The following is a 21,663-nucleotide window of genomic DNA, read 5'->3' on the forward strand; positions in this document are numbered from 1 at the left end:
GGCGTAAATCGGGCTTCTGTTTCCATTCCACGTGAATAGTTCTAATCCTATTTCTTATTCTAAAGGTACGATGTGTGGCGTCTGTCTGTGGTGTGGGGCGTTTCGAAACCATTTCGAAACGCAACTTTAAATTTGACATTGACAGGTTGTCTGACTGTCACTCACTGTCACTGTCATTCTGTCATTTCACAAGTTTTGTTTGTGTATTCCGATTCCACATCGTGGAATCAATTTTGTACGTAACACTGTGTTATATCATATATTATAAAGTTAATGGGGCGGAGTCAATAAGTGCTTCAGCATGGGCGACGCAAGGAATAAAAAGAAGTATTATTTCCGCAAGAGCAGAAATAAGTATTTTCTTGAAGCCGGGTTCAAAGGATTCTTCTGCACTTGTAACTTCAGAGAAAAAGACTGCGTGAAAGAGGCATACAACATTCTCAATGAATATGTGGACAAGCTGTACCCAGACCTTGGCCGGGAGAAGGAGGACAAGGAGGTCGCAGCGTCAGAAACCAAGTCGGATACCGATTCCGACGAAGATGCCGACATCGGCGACTTGCTAAAACGAGAGGTGGATTCTATGAAGAAAGATAACCAAAAAGCACTCAAACACAAAAGATTTCAAGCCGTGGAAACGGGTGCCTCCAACTGTATATTCATTAAAACAAACCTACCAAACCCTGAAGAGTTAACCTCAGCCATATTAAAAGATCTTCTAGCAACTAAAGTTCAAAGGACAAGGCACTTACTCCGCCTAGTGCCAATAATGGCCACTTGCAAAGCAAACTTGCCTGATATTATGGAGAGTGCGGGGAAGCTGTTTGACAAGTACTTCCTGAAGGAGCCATCAACCTTTGCTGTGGTGTTCAATAAGAGATTCAACAACAGTGTTTCTCGGGACTTGGTCATAAAGGAACTAGCTGATTTAATTGTTCTAAAGAACAGTGGTAACAAGGCGGACTTGAAAAATCCAAAGCTATGCATTATCATAGAGATTATCAAAGGGATATGCCTAGTCAGTGTTGTTGAAAACTATTACCCTTACAAGAAGTATAATTTACTTGAAGTGTGCAAAGATGATAATTCAAATGACACTGGTGAGACGCAGGCAAAGAAATCCAAGAATGATGTTGTGGTGGAGATCCAGAATGAAGTACCATAAATGATGCATTTCAATACACTCTATACTAATATTGTATAAGCTTTACTTGTTTGTATGGTAGTAATGTATGCCCCAACACACATTTTTCATGACTCTGTATGTTGTCTATAACACTTTATACATGTGAATTAAAAAAGTGGAAATGTATTTTTCTGATTATTCTTTAATGACCATTTCCAAGTAGGCAATCATCTATTGCAATTACAGTTATTTGTTTCATTGTTGGTTTTTATGTGTAAGGAAATAAAAGAAAAGATACATAAAAAATACTTTATTAAACAACAATGATTTTCTTATTCTAAATACATAATAGTATTCATAAATTTAAAAATGTTAAAAAGAAATTCATATAAATAAACCTAGAATACTTTTTTAAGACTTGCATTGACTTGGTGCTTTGTCTGAACTTAAAGTTAGATCTACACTTACACTATTTCTTAACCTAATTAAGTAATCTTACTATAATTAAATTACTTAAACATTTGCTTAGCAAACAACATTACATGATAAATCAAACATAATCATTTAAAATATTCACTCAAATCTTTACGACTTGGTATGTGCTATTTCCTAATTTTACAATATTTTGGCATCATCATTGTCTTTAAATTCGCAACCACTGGTTTGTGTAGCTTCGGGCAGACGGTAATTCTGAAAACAAAAGGTTTGTAAGTCAGTAAACTACATAAATATTTGACACACTACGGTAGGTGAGATAAATATGGCTATAATAAGGGATCAGCATCTTTTTATATTATTCGGCATTGGTGCCTAAGATAGTGGTGCTCGTGGTTTACGCCTATATCCAGAACTGAACAATTTATCTAGTCAAGTCAATAAATGAAACTTCTTCAGTTGAAACAGAATCATTTATGAATGTATCGACAATAGTTGCAATGGGTAAATGACGGATGGAAGACTATAAATATACCTACATCCTAAACTTTAATTACCATTTCTTCCAACAGTTTACCCAATACCGCCCTTACTCATCAGGATTAAACTTACTCAGTATTATACTCCAAGCTAGCAATCTTCAGGTACTCAATGAAGATACTGGAAGACTTGAGCAGCCGCCACGTGACGGGGTTGAATAGGTTGGTCTCGTACTTCCACTCGACGATGGCGGAGATGGGCGGGAACCCGGTGCCTTGGACCGCCACCATACGGGTTTCCACGTCGCCGGGCTTGTAGTATTTACTGCGGGGGAGATGGTTTAGTTAGTGACTGATTGATAGGCTGTAAGTACGAGTAGTTTGGTTCAATGACAGAATGTGTATAAGGGGCGGAACGATGTGATGGAAAATAACACTCGAGGCGAAATAATAAATTGAAAAATATATTGCAGCATTCAGCGTTTGGACATTCGTGAACCTATGGCCATGTGGCAGTTTTCTACAAGTGAAAAGTAAACGCTTAATTTGTATGGCGATGGCGCTTAGTTTGTGCAGCGTGTATACCGGACAAATTTGCGTTACTTCACTGCTTGCACGATGTAAAAATCTAACTTCACATACCGATGCGATACTTGATCATATAAGTATCTTGATCCATTTGTATTTGACAAAACACACAGCCGTTGTGTGCGGGCCCTATATATTATACAGCGGCTGTATGTTTTGTCAAATACAAATGGATCAATGGCCCATAGGTACTTACTCTTCGTCGTCCAGCAGTTTGTGCTCGGTCCCGTTCGGTTGTTGCTGTCGATGAGTATGACGGAGATGCGGCCCACATCAGGCCCATGCGCCACGCTCGCCGACGAGTTGGAGATCTTCAGTGTTATAGCGTATTGCACTCCTGTCTATACATACACTGTGTAGTACTTACTCTTCGTCGTCCAGCAGTTTGTGCTCGGTCCTGTTGGTGTTGCGGTCGATGAGTATGACGGAGATGCGGCCCACGTCCGGCCCGTGCGCCACGCTCGCCGACGAGTTGGAGATTTTGAGGGTGATCGCGTATTGGACTCCTGTGAATGAGATACATATAAATTAATAATAGGAATAAATTCGTAGATGAATATTACGTAAAAATGTATGATGTAACTAGTCGTCGAAATATACTGGATTTACTTGATGAAATACACAAAAAGACACATAGTCTGGCTTATTATTTAGCGGTCGAAAGGAAACAGAGCTTTTGATGCACCACAAGTTACTTATTGTTTAGATTTTTGTTTGACACAAGCTGTCATCCCATACATTTTATAGCTGTCCAAACGGGCCTCTTATATTTCGTCGACTTTAGAAACAATGAGTGAGTCACAGGTGTCTTTACCCGAATGATCTTCGCTGCACTTTATATTCTTATGAATCGATTTGTGATGTATGTGTGTAATGATCGTGTGACTAGCCCACTGCACAGCCAAATTGACCCATATAAACGCTCCATTCGACTCTGTCGCTGTTTATTTAGGTGTACGATTATAAATACATAGAATAAACTATATATATTTACCGATGAACGTTATTACAATTTCACGCCGAATTATGATTAAAAAAACCTAAACAGGAAGTACTTCCCTTTGCTAAAATAAAAATGATAACAGTAGAGATAACTTTTTAACAGAAATAGACCTTCCCACATTCTACCGATAGCAAATTTAATTTTCACGGCCAAATTACTAGATGATAAAGACAAGCAAATTAGAGCTTCATACTTACGGCAATAAGGCTTGGATCCGCCCGTCATGGAATACAGCGCTATGTTTGAGTTGGTGTCGACTAAACCACCCATTTGCAGTCGTTTGTAGAACCTATACGAGTGGTATCCCATCGGGATGCAGAAGTGTTTTGAGTCGCAGCTCGAGCAATTACTCGCTAGGAATGCCTGAAAAACATGAAATAACACTAATTAATTATATTACAGGTATTTTATCGTGACAAACTTCTAGCCATTTTAGTAGTCCATGAGATTTAAGTACTAGCAACCCTAAGAGTCTGTTTCACAATAATTATGAAGGTAATCATGCTGTATGATTATAGAGTGAGTGACGTATCAACTGTACTTCATAGACGTTCTTCATAGACAAAAAGAAGAGGCTCATACTAAGCAACCATGACTACCGCGGTTTATTAACAAACATAAATATACAATTCACGCTCTATCACCTACCTCATAAGACTCACACTGGACAGCCATAAACGGACACGACGGTGCAATACTCTCAGTAAAGTACTCGTAACTTCGCTCGTGGTTGCATCCCAAATGCTTCACTATCCTCTGGTACATGTCATCAGCTATGGCCGCCACTGGGTTGTTGGACGATTTGCAACCTGGCTGGGTTGAGCCGCCGTTTGGGAAGAAGTCTACGTGGCCTATTGGCTCTGATATACCGAGACCTGGGGATATGTAAAGGATGTATTGTTAGATGTTGTTGAGGAGAATACAGTTACATTATTACAGGCTGAATTGTCATTAGGGGCATCTTAGTCACATATTATTGGCCAATTCTCAAAGTCTTTATTAAGGCAAAACTGAAGCTAATGCCAATTTGCCGGTGATGAGTTATGGCGCTGAATACTGAAGTGGCGGTGCGCCATCAATATGATACTCGTATAAGTACCTCCTTATTTCTTTATCTGAAACTATAACGAGCTCTAATATTATACAAACAATATGGCAATCGTAGCCCTTCCATAAGCAGGAGTATTGACAGGACTGCACAACATGAATGCGTCCGCCATTTTATGTTAATTCTTTATCTGCCTAACTACCATATTACCATAGAATAACTAAGTACTACAGAATGACAATGTCATAGTACGGAATCGTAGCCATAAAAAAGCTTGAAAATTTAAGCAGTTTCCAGATGGCGCTATACGTTTCGTTAAGCGGTTTCTAGGTGGCACCACTATCTATGGATGAATGCAATGACATCTATCTATTCGATGGTCGTCGTAATATTGGAAACGGCCAATAGATGGCATTTTAAGCATAAAATATAAATCTTTGAATTTAATATTATTCTCTTCATCTAACGTGCATGCAGTTTTGTAAATAATGCACTCATAAACTTATGGAAACAAAATAATGCTGTACCTACTTAGGTACTATATCATTGTCAACTTTGTAAGAAGATATTTATTTTGCTCGTACCTACGAGAGTCAACTTGAGACCCGCTACCTATACCCGTCTCTTTCACTCTCACGTGATAATAGAATGGAGTGAAAGGGATAGGACCATTTTTCATATGTGCGCGGTCGCCGCCCTCGCACCATCGAGTCAATATTGTATCATAGAACGAGTAGGTACCTACAGTTCCCCAAAATTGATAATGCACATAGAAATCTTCGTCATTGTTCGGCAACGGTCGTATTCCCGAGCGTTAGAAAACTATTATGTATTTAGAGTGATTAAGTGCATTTTCTTCATGAAATTTTAGTAGAATTATGTACCTAATTGGTGCTAAAAGAGATAATTGATTTATCAGTAACGAAATTTGATTCGATAATTCATAATATTCCATAATATTAAAATTTACTTCGAAAATGTTACAGTAGGTACTTTTCAAGTGTCTTACTGAAGCTGATGTAAAGATGGATGGAGGTTTGAATAACACAAGGTTTATATTATAAGGAGAAATGGATTTCAAACACAGGTTTATATTAAAATTTTTAAATCTCAGTTCAAAAGTATTTACAGCACTGATTATTTCACATTACTAAAAATGTTTACATTAAAATCTCAGTTCAAAAGTATTTACAGCGCTGATCATTCACAATAATATTACAATTACAAACTTGGTCTTTTGGGTGTGGCTTTATTGGCAAAGTGAAGTCTATCAATGTGACGTATATTTTATTCTTAAATGTGCCTCATAATATGGCATCGTCAAAAATAATTAAAGTTGAAATTAAATTCACATTTGAAAAAAATAACAAGAACGATGTGTAATTGCAGCTCTTTATAATTCCACAAAAGTAATATTGATCTTGACCTTGAGACCCTTGACTGATCGGTGACAGCCACCGACCGCCCAAATTGTTTTCGATTATGTGTCACATGATATTGACTACTATTTCTTTCGAACAAGGATCAAAATGCAAGTACTTTGTTTAACCCTTAATTCACTTCCTGAGTCCCTGGGACTCACATCAAAATTTCAAAATTCAATCATTGTAACGTTTGAGCTGCTAGTTTCCCCCCCGTCTCAGTACCTTCCTGAAGGGTCACGGGCTCCGCGGTGGCGAGAGGACGTGCGCTGGCGATGCGTATTTAGTGAGTTATTGCGTCGAGTGAGTCTCACGGACTCATACAAGTGAATTATGCTATATTTATTTTATTAAATTCAATTATCGAATGTTGCTTATTTGTCGTTATTATTGATATAAATCATATTTTTTTATATGCTTATAAGAAATATTTTTAATGGATTGGCAAAATGAATCGAAAACAAGTTAATATTAATGAATCTAAGGACAGGCCTGCACATAACTCGTATGCCACACAAATTTCGCTGCTCGATTTCATCTATCATAAAAAAAGACATTCCTGAAGATGCGAGCCACCCTGAATCTGAAGACATATAATGAAAGAAAGTACTGCTGTCTGTTCCATTACAAAAAGAGAATATAAACTGCATTTCTGTGTACCAAATGTACAAAACCCATATGTTTGGCCTGCTCAAAAAAGGTATGCTGACGTTGCCTCTAAGCAGTGGCAAAACACATTGCACGTTTTTTATTTTTGTATTAGAGCATACATTTTTTTATTTTTTTTATTCGTATGTCTTTAAAAGTCAAAAAAACGTAAAAACATGTATTTGTTACGAATATTTGATATTTTTGTAGAGGTTTTAAAATACCTCTGTTTTTTTAGGCTCATAAAAAAAGTTTCTTTAATTTGGAGAGGATCTCAGAAGTCTGTCCAGTTTCGTTGCTTTTTTCTAGTTCATTAATAAGTACTGAATAACATTATTACATATTTTTTTGAAAAAAATATTGGAGTTTTACCTACCATTAAAACTCTTATTATGTTTCCAGCGACATCTGAAATCCAAGTTATGAGATAGCATCTCCCTTATTGTCATAGCAGCTTGCAGTTTTCAAATTTTCGCGCCAAATTCCACGCTTTCCATTGGTCAAGCCTCAGCGCGGGCGGCGTCGCTTTCTAGCTGTCAGATTTGTGACTTTTCCACCATTATATACCCGAATAATAATAGCAGCGCCAGGTAGCGCTTGCTGGATTTCAGATGTCGCTGGAAACATAATAAGAGTTTTAATGGTAGGTAAAACTCCAATATTATGTGTTCCGTAGCGACATCTGAAATCCAAGTTATGAGAAATGTCTGTTATCACCTGGCGGCTAGAAATGACGCAATAATGTGAAAATAGGTAACTTACTTTGATCATCAGATATAAATCCTTGATGAGAAATATAGGTAGGGTAACGTAACGTACCTTGGGACGCTTGTACCTCGGGACATTGATTGTATTTTAAAAACCGGCTAAATAAACACATTAAAATTCTACCCTAGGCATAGTATTTTACTCGCTTGGCAAAACTAGTGAGTCTCGTGATCATACCAGCATTGAGTGTGTGGTGAAGACAATATGAAGTTTTTTGGAGTCAAAAGTAGCTTTTGTATAGTTTTTTGTGTTGCTTTATCTCATTGAGGCATGCTCAAAATAAAGACATGGATGTCACGTATAACTTTTCAGTTATTTAATTTTATGACATGGCAATTATCTGAAAGATTCCTATTAATTAGAAATAAAGATATTTAAATTTTGGTTAAATATTACTTTTTTGTACCTTGGGACACGATTAAATTTGTACCTTGGGACACTGTTTCCTATGGCTTTGTACTATGGAAAATGCAAACATCTAAATAACGCCTTATATCTCTGTTCTTATTAGTGCCAGAGTGAAACTAGACAGAAGAGAGATGCAGTAAATCAATAAGAACAGAGATATAAGACGTTATTTAGATGTTTGCATTTTCCATAGTACAAAGCTATAGGAAACAGTGTCCCAAGGTACAAACGTGTAACGTACCTTGGGTCAAAACAAGCATTTTTACTTTTATCTTAATTTAATAAAATCTGGCCACACTAAAGCTTTAGCACAAATACTAGTGATAATAGATTATATATCCTACCGAATAAAGAAAATTTCACATTAATATCTTAGTTGTACGCTGCGATAGCTTCATTCAAAGTTGGGGTAGTCGAAAATGTCCCTAGGTACGTTACGTTACCCTACTAACTATGGAAATACCAATGAAATAGAGGAAACCATATTATGATAGTACTAATTTATTAAAAATAAATTGGCCATGAACCTTATAGACCTAATCACAACAAACTTAGAATAATTATGTACCTATTTAGGCATGTAATATCACATAATAATTCTGTTAACAGAAATCAATTTTCTAAAAAATAAAAAATACCTAATATATAATTATTATCACACAATAAGATATTCTTATTTCAATCACAGTGTAACAAGAATACTAACAATTACACAGATTCAAAATATAATGACAAGGAACGTTTATCCTCATTAGGTTGAACAACAGGTAGCAATTCTCTTTGATAAAACTTACGAAAAGTTATCTCAGATTGCCAATTGGCTCTAGAAATAATGTCATTTACAGGATATTGTTCTATCCAGTTTAAGGAAGAAACAGCTGACCGTGTACTTCCTGGTGAAGCACTTATACCGGAATCCTTAAGGCAATGTCTAACCCATCCACCAATAATAGTAGCCGAAGCTGGTTTAACTTCACCTCTACAAGTTAAAAATAATTCAGTGAGCTGTTTCCCCTCTCTTTTAATACTAGACAATTCTAATAAACGTCTTAACCAGAAAATTACATCAATATTATGATCTGCCCCCGATAACAGCTTCCAGCCTGACTGTTGATATGAGTTTGTATCTGTTTTTGAACCAAACACAGGAATAAGGACTATACTCTTACCATCGTCAATTAAATGATCATTGTCACAACGCAGCAATGTTAAATCATGTACCCTGCGCCCCGAGTATAATAAGAGTAAAATGGCTGTTCTCTTAGTTACTTCAAACAAGTTATCTACCGGTGGAGAAGAATGTTTTAGATATTCTATGAGCACCCGTGCATCCCAGATAGGTGCTTTCATGGGCACAGGTTTTAATAATAATAATAATAATAATAAAGTTCTTTATTTACAGGTAAGACCCATTAGAATACAAATACAATAGTAAAATTAAATTTTTTTAAATTAAATTATACATAATATGTTGCCTATGATAACTAATCTATAAAGCTAAGATTAGTTAAAATTTGCCATTCTCAGCACGGTTTTGCTACTGAAATAGCCTTTAAAACGTGTCTTACCACCGGATTCTGTGATATTTTTTCCTGAGATCTGAATTCACACATGCTAGAAATTACTGATTTATGAACGAGAACAGATCTATAAGCTAAGCCATCATTAAGAAATAAAGAAGCTAAATATTTTGCGACCATTACTGACGAAGGAATAAACTTGTTTATACCTAGCTTAGTGCACCAAGCCGACCATTTATTCCAATTAGGTGTGTAGGTTTTCCAAGTTGATTTCCGCCAAGCACCTAGCAGAAGTTGTTTCTCTTCATCGGTCCATTCTTTAAGTAATGTGTCCCACCCGAGATTAGCCACGCTTGAAGGTCCAGCTGCTTTATCTGAGGAGGTGCTCTGCTCGTCGTCATGTCTAGGAGGTTGAGTGGCAGATTCAAGATTGGCAGAGGTTTGGTTAATGCCCTCGATTCTAGATCTGGAATCCAAAATGGCTTCTGCCACCTGGGGGCTATCACAATATACCGTCCCACTGCGTGGTTTAGATGCTGTAAGACTCTGGGTATGAGACTGGGTGGTGGGAACACCCATGCCAGGTCGAAGTTCCAATATCTGCTGAACGCGTTTAGAAACCAGGCGTTCGAATCTCTGACGTCGAGCGATACGTAACAAGGAACTACGTGAGCTTTTGCGGACGCAAACAGATCGATTTGAGGTATGCCCCAAAGGCTGAAGATCCTTTCTACTGCTGGGCTGAGTAAGTGCCACTCTGGAGTTGGTCGACCGCGTGACAAGCAGTCTGCGTTTGCGTTGTAACGGCCTGGAAGGTACTTTGGAATCAGCATAATATCGAGCTCGTCGATGAGGTCCAGTAGTGTCTTGGCTAGACAATGTAGGGTCAATGACCTGGTCCCTCCTTCTTTTTTGATGTAGGCCATAACTGTCCTGTTGTCGCTCTGCAGTAATACTGTTGTATGTCTGAGTGCCTTGTGATTCGTTCTTATGGCAGCTATAACAGCGAACATTTCCTTCAAATTGCAATGCCATGACATCTGATAACTCTCCCACTGGCCGATGATTTTGGAATCGTTTATTTGGGCTCCCCATGCCTGGTCTGAGGCATCTGTGGTCAAATAATTCATCACTCGTTGTGGTTCGTGGATCAAGGACGGGATGTGCAGATTCTGTAGCCACCACTTTAGCTCTGTCGACACCTCTTCTGGAATCAATAACTCTGTCTGGGGGCATAGTTTGAGTTTTTGACAGTGTCTTTGCATAAAACGGCAATGCAGCCTTCCCCGGTGGGTGATGAAGGCTGCAAAGTTGAGTTTCCCTAAGAGGCGTTGTGCCTGCTTTAGGTTCCAACTGCCACATGTCAGCAGACGAGTAATTGACTGCTGAATACTGTCTGTCTTTGAAGGTGGGAGGGACTTGCGGTTTGCGTGTGTGTCCCAAACCACACCCTAGAATTCCAGGCTTTTTGATGGAGTTGTTATGGACTTTTGAAAGTTGATGATCCATCCTAAGCTTTGTAGAAGATCTATGGTTGCTCTTGTGTGTTCTAAGAGGATCTCTTTGGACTGACTGACAAGGCAATAGTCGTCGAGATACATAATTATGCGAATTCCTCGATTCCTGAGGGTTTCTGCTATCCAATTGGTGATTGTTGCGAACATTTGCGGCGCCGATGACAGGCCGAAGGGAAGACACGTCATTTGCATTAAAACACCCTGATAACTTAGTCTCAGAAAACGGCGATGAGACGGCGATATACAGACGTGGCTGTACGCTTGGTGAATATCTAGCTTCACTAGCCAGTCTTCCTGTTGAAGAAAAGTATGCATCCGTAGGTAGTTGAACAAGTGGAAGTGTCTTGGATGTACAAATCTGTTTAACCCTTTCAGATTGAAAATTGGCCGGTCTTCGCCATTGGTCTTCTTTATCACAAACATTGGTGAAATAAAGCTTGGCGTGGGGGGGGCTACTTCCAGAATTCCTAATATTTTCATTTGGTTTATCTGAGCAGTCATTCTTTGTGACACTGGAGTATGGAATCTTATTATGTTTTCAGCTGATGGTAAAATCAGTGGTGGTTTCATAAAAAATGGGATTCGAGCTGATTTTATTAGTTTCAGTACTACAGGTGGCGCCATGAGTGATTCCCAAACGTGAAGGTAGTATTGAAGACAGCCGCCTACAAATTGCAATGAGTCATTTTTTATAAGATTTTTTGAATTTATTGTAATGGGACTTGTTTTTATTATTGAACTTTTTGTCGCCCCCTCCCCCTGCTTGAAAACCACGAAAGGGCCTTAGCTTATTAGACTGTTGAGCTGAGTGTGCTGGGGCAACGGGATGTACCGACTGTAACGGCCTAGCACTGCGCACGGTTTGTCTTGTCGGCGGTGTAAAGACCGATAACCCTGATTTTGATGTCGAAGGTTGTGGTTCAGTATTATATTTCATGGTAGCACGCTTTAACTTCTCAATACCGCCTATTTTATTGATGAACTCTGCCAGCATTACTGGATTAAATAAATATTCAGATGATGGAGGAATATTGTCTACGCCCTGTCTGATATATTTATCGCCAATAAGTTTCAAAAATGACCCCCTACGTGCTGCAATACATTCGTTCCGCTTTCCGCAAATAATCTGTAATATATCCTGAGACACTTACTTAGAATCCTTATCAAAAATTTCTTTTATTTTTGAATACAAGGTAGAAGCTGTTATCGGTTCATTGACCTTTGACGCCCAGTCAATAACATTTTGCAGGGAAGAATTAACTATTTCATTTTGAGTTAAAATGCATTTGATAATGCTGCAACACTACGCTCCATACGTGGCCAGTGAATAAAGGAACTCGACTCGTCGGCCAGGCTGGCCAATTCTTCGTTAACTTTTAAGTCTACGAACGCGGGACACGCTAAGTATTTCTTCTGGGTGTCAACATATCGCACAGACTTCCAGTCACTTTTGTTAAAGTGTTGATGCTCCACAAGTTTAGCCACTCTATAAGACGGTGCCGCCGGTACTAACGGTTCTTTTATGGAAATCGATAAATTACACAACTCGTCATTTGGATGTGGTGGAAGTAAAAAGTCTTGTGGCTTTAGTTGGTTTTCCTTATTTGCACTCACTAAGTCAGATAATTCACTTACCAGCTGCTGCGACAGAACTTCAAACCTTGTATCGAGCCCAGAAGAACTCGATGATCGGGCACGGGAGCGAGTCGTGCCCCGGCGGCGGCGGTGGCGCGGGCGCGAGCGCGAGCGCGCGCGACGGCGGGACGCGCGGCGCGTGCCGCGGCGATCCTTGTGGCTGCGGCGCGCGCACTCTGATGAGCTGCTGGCCCTGCTTCTGTTGCTGCCACTCCGAGAGCCCTGGCTTCTGGAACTCGACGTCTCTTACGAGAGCGGGAGGGCGGCGGCAGTAGTGGCGTGGGCGTGGCGGGGGCGGCGGCCGCGCCGGGCGGGCGCGGCGCCGGGCCGCCCGCCTCCTGCACTTGCGTGTTGTGTTCCTCTGGCGCGCCTGCTACGGGGGACCGCAGCATGTACACCAAACACTCATTTTCTTCGGAAAGGCACGCGTCGGGCCCGCCATTTTGATATGCGGAAAACACTTCCCCAGTCGAATTGCACCCATCTGACACTGCATCCATCTTAATAATGGTATTTTCACACAACACGCGAGACGCGAACAAAATCTTGTTGGAAATTTGCTAATATTTCAGATAAAACAAGATTTTGAAAAAATTGCAATGCGTACGACTTTAAGTTTGACGCAATAATGGTGGAAAAGTCACAAATCTGACAGCTAGAAAGCGACGCCGCCCGCGCTGAGGCTTGACCAATGGAAAGCGTGGAATTTGCCGCGAAAATTTGAAAACTGCAAGCTGCTATGACAATAAGGGAGATGCTATCTCATAACTTGGATTTCAGATGTCGCTACGGAACACATAAATGTTTAATTTGTGTAACCCACGCTTACAAAATATATGAGTCCCAGGGACTCATACAAGTGAATTACGTTAGTAAATTTCACAAAGTGAATTAAGGGTTAAGGCTCTTACGATTCAATGATTCGGGTGTTTCCGGGAATACGACAGTTTGCGAAGATTTGCATGCGCATTATTAATATTATTACGCAATATTAGTTACGCGGACGACATGGCTCTGCTGAGTGCCTCGCCGGGCGGCCTCGCACATCTCCTGGGTATCTGCGAGAAATACGCAGCTTCCCATGGGCTGTTATATAATACGACGAAGAGCGAATGCATGGTCTTCGGGGCTGGTTGTGGCTATGCGAATAATATACCACCTTTTAAACTGAATGGTTCCGTCTTGAAACGAGTCCAGCAGTTTAAATACCTCGGTCACATAATCACATCTGGCCTGGGGGACGATGCCGATATTGAAAGGGAGCGGCGTGCGCTGGCAGTCCGGCCAACATGATCGCGCGGCGGTTCGCGCGTTGCACCCGCCAGGTGAAGATCACGCTGTTCAGGGCGTACTGCACTTCCCTGTACACGTGCGCGCTGTGGGCGAGCTACACGCAGCGCCGGTACAGCGCGCTGCGGGTGCAGTACAACGACGCGCTGCGGGCGCTGCTGGGGCGGCCCCGCTGGTGCAGCGCGTCCGGCATGTTCGCGGAGGCGCGGATGGACTGCTTCCACGCCACCATGCGCAAGAGAGCCTCCTCGTTGTTGTGCCGAGTGCGCGGCAGCACCAACACCGTCCTGAGCATGATCGCGAGTAGGCTGGACTTCCTGTACATGCGACACTGTTCCAGCCTGCACGCTCCAATGATAAGAATTGAATGATGCTCTGACGTGATTGTGATATTTTACTTAATTTATTTTTAATTTTATAATGTATGATTTTGGTATTTTATATTTTTGTATTTTTAATTATGATATTTTTAATGAAATTTTATTTTAATGTTAATTTAATGTAAATGTAATGTCATTATTTATGATTTTATTGCATGTGTTTTTAATGATTTTTTGTAATTAATTATGGACCTTGTTGTTTGAAATAAAATGATTATTATTATATTATTATTAATATGGGAGAACTGTACTTAATGTATTTTGGTAAATTAAGTATTTAGTTATCATCACCATCAACATCAACAGCCAACGCACGTCCATTGCTGACCATAGGCCATAGGCCTCACCCAAAGCACGCCACAAAACTGTCACATTCGCCCCGAATTTCATAATTTTTATAAGGTTCATTTTTGTTTGTGTTTTTTCCGTATCTCAAAGTACAATCGATAGAAAAGGTTTTTGCATTTCTTAATTGATTGCATATAAAGTGATAATCACTTAACTTTTAGAAATATGTTGACTAAAATGATTATTATTTCATAGAATAGTATAACCATGTATAACTAGCCAAAGTTTAACCTCAGTAACAGTGAAAAGTAATTTACCCTTCTCATTGTTTTAGCTCTTACCTGAAACTGAAATAAACGGTTTATCGATGTACTTATACTTACTATACTAGTACCTACTCGTTATTCTATGATACCATTTGTTGAAAATATTACTTATTCATTACCATAGAATAACGAGTAGGTACCTACCTTCTTTAAGAGGAGAGTATACATACCTTTGCGATTCTAGCGAAATAGTTAGGTATTTAAGAAAACATTTGCTATCGCTCATGCCCCGGGCACGGGTGCGACAGAGATATACTGCAGCTCGCGACTGACAATAGGTAAGTACCTACTTTTCTGAATGAAATTCTGGTTTTGGGAGAAAACGTTTTACACTAACTAAATACTTACTTTTTGTATGGACTTTTTTCTAAGAAAAAGTTTTCCGTTTTAAGTGGTGTACTTCCCTCTTAATGTATTTTGGTAAATTAAGTACCTAGTCATCACTATCATCAACAACCAACGCACGTTAACTGCTGAACATTAGTGGGTAATAATTTAATTCATAAATAAAAGCATTTCATCGCAATGAAACCAAAATACGCATAAAAAATGTTTTTTCAAACCTACCTACGCATCGAGCATTATTACGTTCTGTTTTAAGCTGTTTGTTCCTTTTGTAATTTTACATATTATATTCATTGTTTCCATTTCAATTGACTAAGTAACTTTTTACTAATATAATAGGAAGGAAAATAGTGTTCAATAATATAAAAATCTTTATTGAAAAGAGCGTATTTTTTTTATAAGTAAGTTTTTTATTAATAGTAGGTACTTATAGGTTTACGTAAAGTGGAAAACATCACACGTTCCCAACTAATGGCGCTCACTATTGCCATCTAGTGATTATTCGTTAGTACTACTACGTTAGCAAGTAAACTCGCAACGTCTTCTTCAAAATGGATTATGCAATAATTTAAGATTTTGACAAAATTCTACCACTAACGACATCTTACGGATGATTCACAACTAAACTATCTAGTTACAATCGGGCTAAGGAGATTGTCATTCTTTAGTACTTAGTTATTCTATGATATTACCAAAAACAATCATAATTTATGTTCACTCACCGCCAAAATACAGAGGCATGGCGTTGCTGTGTATGATGTCGACGTACTTGGCGTCAGACCGGTCCAGCCGCACCAGAGTCACGGTCTTAGTGAAGTAGGGAGCGGCCGGATCTAACCCGGTGATTCTGCCCAGCTTCAGGTTGAATTTCTGAAAGAATATAGGTAAAACTCTTTTTATACAATATAACAACATGTTGTGGCGCTTATTACTAAAGTCTTATGTACTATTGGGGAATCGGCCCGTGGCCTACCTTAAAGGTTAGAACCGCTTGCAGCCTGCTACCTGCCGCACCCACACACATACACGCGCTCGACCAATGACTGATGAGGTAACAAAGACAAAACCAAAAAAAAACACTCTTTTGACAGTTAAAAAAGAAGAAATATATAGAAAGGAGGCCGTTATTATTACGAGGTCTTGTTGGTAACAGCATGGCTCTATACTACATGACGCTATACACCTGTTCCTTACACGCCATTGGTCCACACGTATGGAAGGGGCGGGGCTGTTACGACGGGGTCCGTAAGCGATATTGTTTTGAAATCGGGTCAGCATGGATTTCCCCGATAGTACATACAACAGTGTTAGCTGGTGATAAAAGGTCTCCGGTCCAAAGAGCTGGAGTGCAGACTAACGGTTCTCTGAAAACTTGTAGGTACCCAACAGTGATTGGTTCTTTAGCAGATATGACCAAGCCTATTGCCACTTCAGCTAAAAGATTGCTTGTAATACTTAAATAATAACTCTGTCGAATTATCAATTTTATGATGCGTAAAGAGTAAAATTACCTCTATAATAGATTATAGACGCCCATTGATACGGTAGACTAACTTGTGTCATTCCTTGTTTGGGAGATTTCCAGCAGTAGATGATTACGGGCTTTTAATGATATATTTTTTTACCTTTTGCAGCGCATGTCCGCAGTAGCCGGCGAGGTGGGCGCCGAGGGAGTGTCCGATGAAGTGGAAGTTGTCCAGGTCTGAGAGCCCCAGCACCGTCTGAAATAATGTTTTTGATGAAAAATAGTAAAATCTGGATCTGTGTATTAGCATCATATCTGATATTATATCATTTTGTTATAGGTACATAGTATAATAACTAAACATTGCTAGTCTCTTCACGACAAACCCGTGTAGATACGGTATTAAGTTTCCCAGTACTGTGGGTACCTTAACCTCGCATCGGTAACACCACTGATAAAAACCTCCCATATCTCAATGTTAAAATAAAGAAACAGTAAGACGACAGGTGTAACTTGAGCGGTCTTTTTAAACAAAAGCTGCCATTGGTATACTACTAAATTTATACCACTTTGCTACACCCTGTATAAGACACTCACATAAACATGATGCACGAGGTGCGCGGCCATGTCGCCCACGAGGCGTATATTCGCGACGGCCTGTCCGTACGGCGGCTGCGACCCGCCGCGCCAGTCCACCACAAATACCGTCGCCGCCTCGTTGCCTTCTAGGCTTAGTAGAGCGTCTGCCATGTTTTGGATCTGTAGGTAGGTGGATGGAAGTGAGTTATTAATAAGTACAGGCAAATGTATCATCGGAGACATCCATGCTGCCACGGTGTCAAAACAATGTGTGTAACTCGTCGTGAAAGCATGTGTTTTTTTTAACACGCGGACAAGCTTCCCTGATAGTACCTTCAGGCATTTATTTTAACTTGATCCTAAATAATATAGGACTTTAGTGATTAAGTGATAGTAGGTAAGGTAGATTGAAGTGTAAAAAGGAATATGGTCATTACAATCTCGTATCTTTACAGTTTAAAGTCACGGCCTTTGGGCTTCATTTAAAATGGTAAAACATTGGGTATTAAGTATTTCAAATTAGATTAAAAGACTATTTGACCCGTCACTTACCCATTGTTTGTCACCACCTTCCAAGAACCCGTGGGATATCAAATAGAACGGTCCGCGGGGGTCCAGATTAGCGTTTTCTATTTTCTCCTTCTTGTCAGCCTCTAATATCACTGGGATTTTTCTATTTCGCCGAGTAAAAGCTGGAAATCTGAAAAACAAAACACAATCAAATATGATAATCGAAGTTAATCATTATTAGGTGGGTATTTTTGGTAAAGTACCTTCCTAATCAAAAGTTACTAGTGGCCTGCCTAGGTACTTAGTTAGGTAAACGTTTTGTATGTAAACAGAGGGTTCCGCTCATCTCGCATAATCTTTATTGACCAAAACTCATTTCGCATAACTCTTATGGTCTAAACTTTTTTGGCCGAACCATCACTTTGCCAAGACTTATGTGGCATAAGGCTCGTTTCGTCTAAAACTCTTTAGGCACAATCTTTAAACACCTAAGTTTCGTTTGCTCAAATTTATGTTCGTCTATACCTATGTATAATCTTGTTTCTCCTAATGTTATCTTAATAAATAATATATTAAGTATGTAGTAAATGTACAAATTGTGGTATTTTTCTCCTACATCCCGAAAATCACGATGTTGTATGATCAAAAAATCGAAAGTTAACGACCAATATAATTATTACAAACCTCATGAGATTGAAACCTAAAGTGTGTTAGGTGTACATGTTCATCAAAACCAAAGCGGAGCGCAGCGAAGCGGAGCGGAGCGTTTTCCAAACAGCGGAAACAATACAACGCACCATGCAGTTTGCGCTATGTAGGGAGACGCTCCGTCAAAGTTAAAGCCAAACAAATATTATTACTTTGTATAAACCTATGCCATAGCATTATTAGGCTATTCAAGATTTGGCCATACCATTATTAGGCTAAACAATGTTATGCGAAATAACTTTTTACTAAACGAGATTTATGCCATACGATTTTCGGCGTAACGAGACTTTGACCAAACGTTACTATGCAATACGAGATTAGGCAAATAAATCTTATGCCAAAAAAGGTAGAACCGTAAACAGAACTATCCTGTCTAGACCAATCTAGAATATAGACTTGTTTACAGTAGATACGTCTGCGAGGTTGCGTCCAAAGTTCACATTCGAATCCGGTTTCCGATAAAAGTGGACCCCAAAATAAACATGACACGGAGAACATAATTTATCACCACAGTGCATATAGAGTGCATAGTCTAACAACGTCACTGTAGTTATTGCTTGTCAACAAAATTGTTATGTCTCGGTGTCGACTTACTACGCTGCAATTAACACCACTCGCATCCTTTATTACAACTGCCTTATGGTTCAGTTTCAAAGTAGTAGAACCTGCAGTTTTGCTTACATTGATTGATGTCACGGACGAGCCCCCACTGTTATCAGCTGGGAATGGCAGAATTAAATGGAATAAATAGTATTTAATGAGAAGGCGGATCCGGCTACGAGAGATTAGGTACACTCAGACACGGTTATGGGCCGCTTGAAAGACGTCAGTAAATAATGTAGCTACTTGTCTGGGTAGTGTTTGAAAATTATATAAGTTGATGTAAAAGATAAATTGTGTAATATATAATAGTATTCATAGATTTTGCCTCAAAATTTGCAGTTGTCGTTGATACACAATATCCCATTGGACGAAAGCTGCCATAGCTAAAATTAGGGGTGGAAATAGATAGTGTTACGGTGAATGACCTATGTAAATGTAAAGTGCTTAATATGCAGATAACTTATAAGCGGCTAGTATTCACTTGATTACAAGGTAAAGTTCGATCCACGTAGCTCTACCAGATTTCCTAATTTTCAGCTAGCAGCATATTAATCAAATGCACGTGGCGTGATTGTATATACAGGCGTTGCAAAAATGTTATAGGGCCTAAGCCGAAAAGGGGTGACTCAAAGGTCCATCTGAACATCTTTTGTTCTAAGACTTTTCGGCTTAGTACCTATACCGGCTTACCTATTTCGGCTTAGTATATATTTTTTGCAACAATCTCTATAAAGTACAATTGATACGTCAATAGATGCTTCTTTCGAGCACCCTAAGCACCAATATACTTATAAGGTGCTACGAACTACAATATACATCATCATAATGCATCATCATCAGCCAATAATCATCCACTGCTGGATATAGGCCTCTTCCAAGGCCACAACACTCGGTCTTCGGCCTTCCTCATCCAGCCACTACCGGCTACCTGCCTAAGGTCGTGCATACTCACTTGATGTGCATAACCTCAGGCGGCTCGGGGAAGTAGTTGTCGGGCCGGTTCTCCGTCCAGGGGTACGCCTTGGAGAAGCACCCGTACATGCCGTAGCACCGCTCCAGCTCCACGTCCTCTGAAATGTAAATATTATTGGGTTTAGCTGTTTGTGACAACCCTAATGGAGAAGGTAACACCGATCCAGCTCCAGCTCTGAAATGTGTGGTTTATTGGTCCTTACATGTCTTTAGCATGGTGAAGATGTGTAGTTTGTGACAACCCTAATGCAGAAATCTACGGGCTCTTTAGCTGTCTTTAGCAAAGTAAGGGTGTTTATTTGTGACAACCCTAATGCAGAAATATATGGACTTTTTAGGAGTTTTTAGCAGGAAAAGGGTGATTAAATAGTGACAACCCTGATGCAGAAATCTACGGGCTCTTTAGCTGTCTTTAGCAGGGAAAGGGTGTTTAATAAGGGAGCTAAGTGAAAAAAATGCTAATAAATTGCGGATTAAAATATGCTAAGTAATGTATAAATGTGTTCCTCAAAATTTTTTGCTTCCACGTAAAAGCAGGTTGCTCATTCACACTTTAGTGCATTCGTCAGCAATCATAAAAATATTCATCAGCAAATAATGATTAAGTGCATGTGCACCGGAGTGGTGGGAACATTAAAAGTAAGTAAGTGCATAGGTACTTTAAGAAACACAAACGCACGTAGGTATAGTTAGGTACTGTACCTATTATAAAACAGGAATTGGCCCAATAGGTAAGGTACTATCGTTGGGAATTTAAGTGGGATTATAAAGCTCTACTCACTCTACACTTAATAAAAATATGTTCAACTCACCATTAAAATTCGTCGGGAATCGCGTGACGTCCATGGAAGAATTCTGCTTATCCATAAGGACCATTATGGTCTGAAGCATCAGAGTAGCACTGGTTCTGTTATACATTTTGATTTCTAACAACACTTAGGTATCACAGTTAGTACTTTCGTAAGTAGGCTAGTATCGCGCCACACAATCAAGCTATTAAACGCTGAACAATCACTTTAGACCAAATATCGCGGGCACTCAACTTTCAGTATTTCCGACAAGGCAATTATGAAAGGTCGTATTGCTATGACTGTTCATTAGCTACTGACCATAGGTGGTTGAGTCCCGCCATTCGCGCTAGACGGTCCGGGATGTGATAACGGGGTGAGAACGTTATCGAGTCAGTTAGTATCAACAAGTGACGCACGGGACAAGACTTGTGCAAGAGCTATGGCTGCGCTAGCTTTTAAAAGGCTAATTAATAGTTGTGTTAGATAATAATTGCCGGCTGCATGTTTAATGAGCTCTGTAACATAAACAATTGGTTAATTATGACATTTATGATATATTAGTAGTTATTGGGATTTATTGTTAAGTAGGTATGTAAGATTAACAGACTGTGGTGTAGATTTTCCATATTATTCACCCCCCTTCACAGTATTTTTTTTTCATGGTGTATTGATGATTATATTGACAGATCTACTTACAAATAGGATCCATTTTCATGTTGTTTCTTTATATGCGGGCGTTATAGTACCTATCAATACCACATCCAGCAATTGGACAAACACAATATTGATAAATAATTCGTAAATATCCTG

General features: G+C 39.4%; 2 protein-coding genes across 2 annotated transcripts; one reads left to right on the forward strand and one right to left on the reverse strand.

The window, feature by feature from the left end:
* The first annotated feature begins 185 nt into the window (after positions 1 to 185).
* Positions 186 to 1,312, forward strand: LOC105391171 (THUMP domain-containing protein 1 homolog). The gene has a single exon (XM_011562609.3). The coding sequence runs from the start codon at positions 302 to 304 to the stop codon at positions 1,163 to 1,165; it is 864 nt and encodes a 287-aa protein (XP_011560911.1). The 5' UTR covers positions 186 to 301; the 3' UTR covers positions 1,166 to 1,312.
* Positions 1,313 to 1,421: 109 nt separating this feature from the next.
* Positions 1,422 to 21,391, reverse strand: LOC105391170 (pancreatic lipase-related protein 2). The gene is made up of 11 exons (XM_011562607.3): positions 20,875 to 21,391; positions 20,043 to 20,160; positions 17,822 to 17,969; positions 17,288 to 17,449; positions 16,851 to 16,946; positions 15,948 to 16,095; positions 4,280 to 4,506; positions 3,829 to 3,994; positions 2,996 to 3,134; positions 2,174 to 2,365; positions 1,422 to 1,816 (listed from the first exon to the last, which is right to left on the reverse strand). The coding sequence occupies exons 1-11, from the start codon at positions 20,978 to 20,980 to the stop codon at positions 1,729 to 1,731; spliced, it is 1,590 nt and encodes a 529-aa protein (XP_011560909.3). The 5' UTR covers positions 20,981 to 21,391; the 3' UTR covers positions 1,422 to 1,728.
* Positions 21,392 to 21,663: the final 272 nt, after the last annotated feature.

Source organism: Plutella xylostella, chromosome 22, assembly GCF_932276165.1.
Source record: "Plutella xylostella chromosome 22, ilPluXylo3.1, whole genome shotgun sequence".
Lineage (NCBI taxonomy): Eukaryota > Metazoa > Arthropoda > Insecta > Lepidoptera > Plutellidae > Plutella > Plutella xylostella.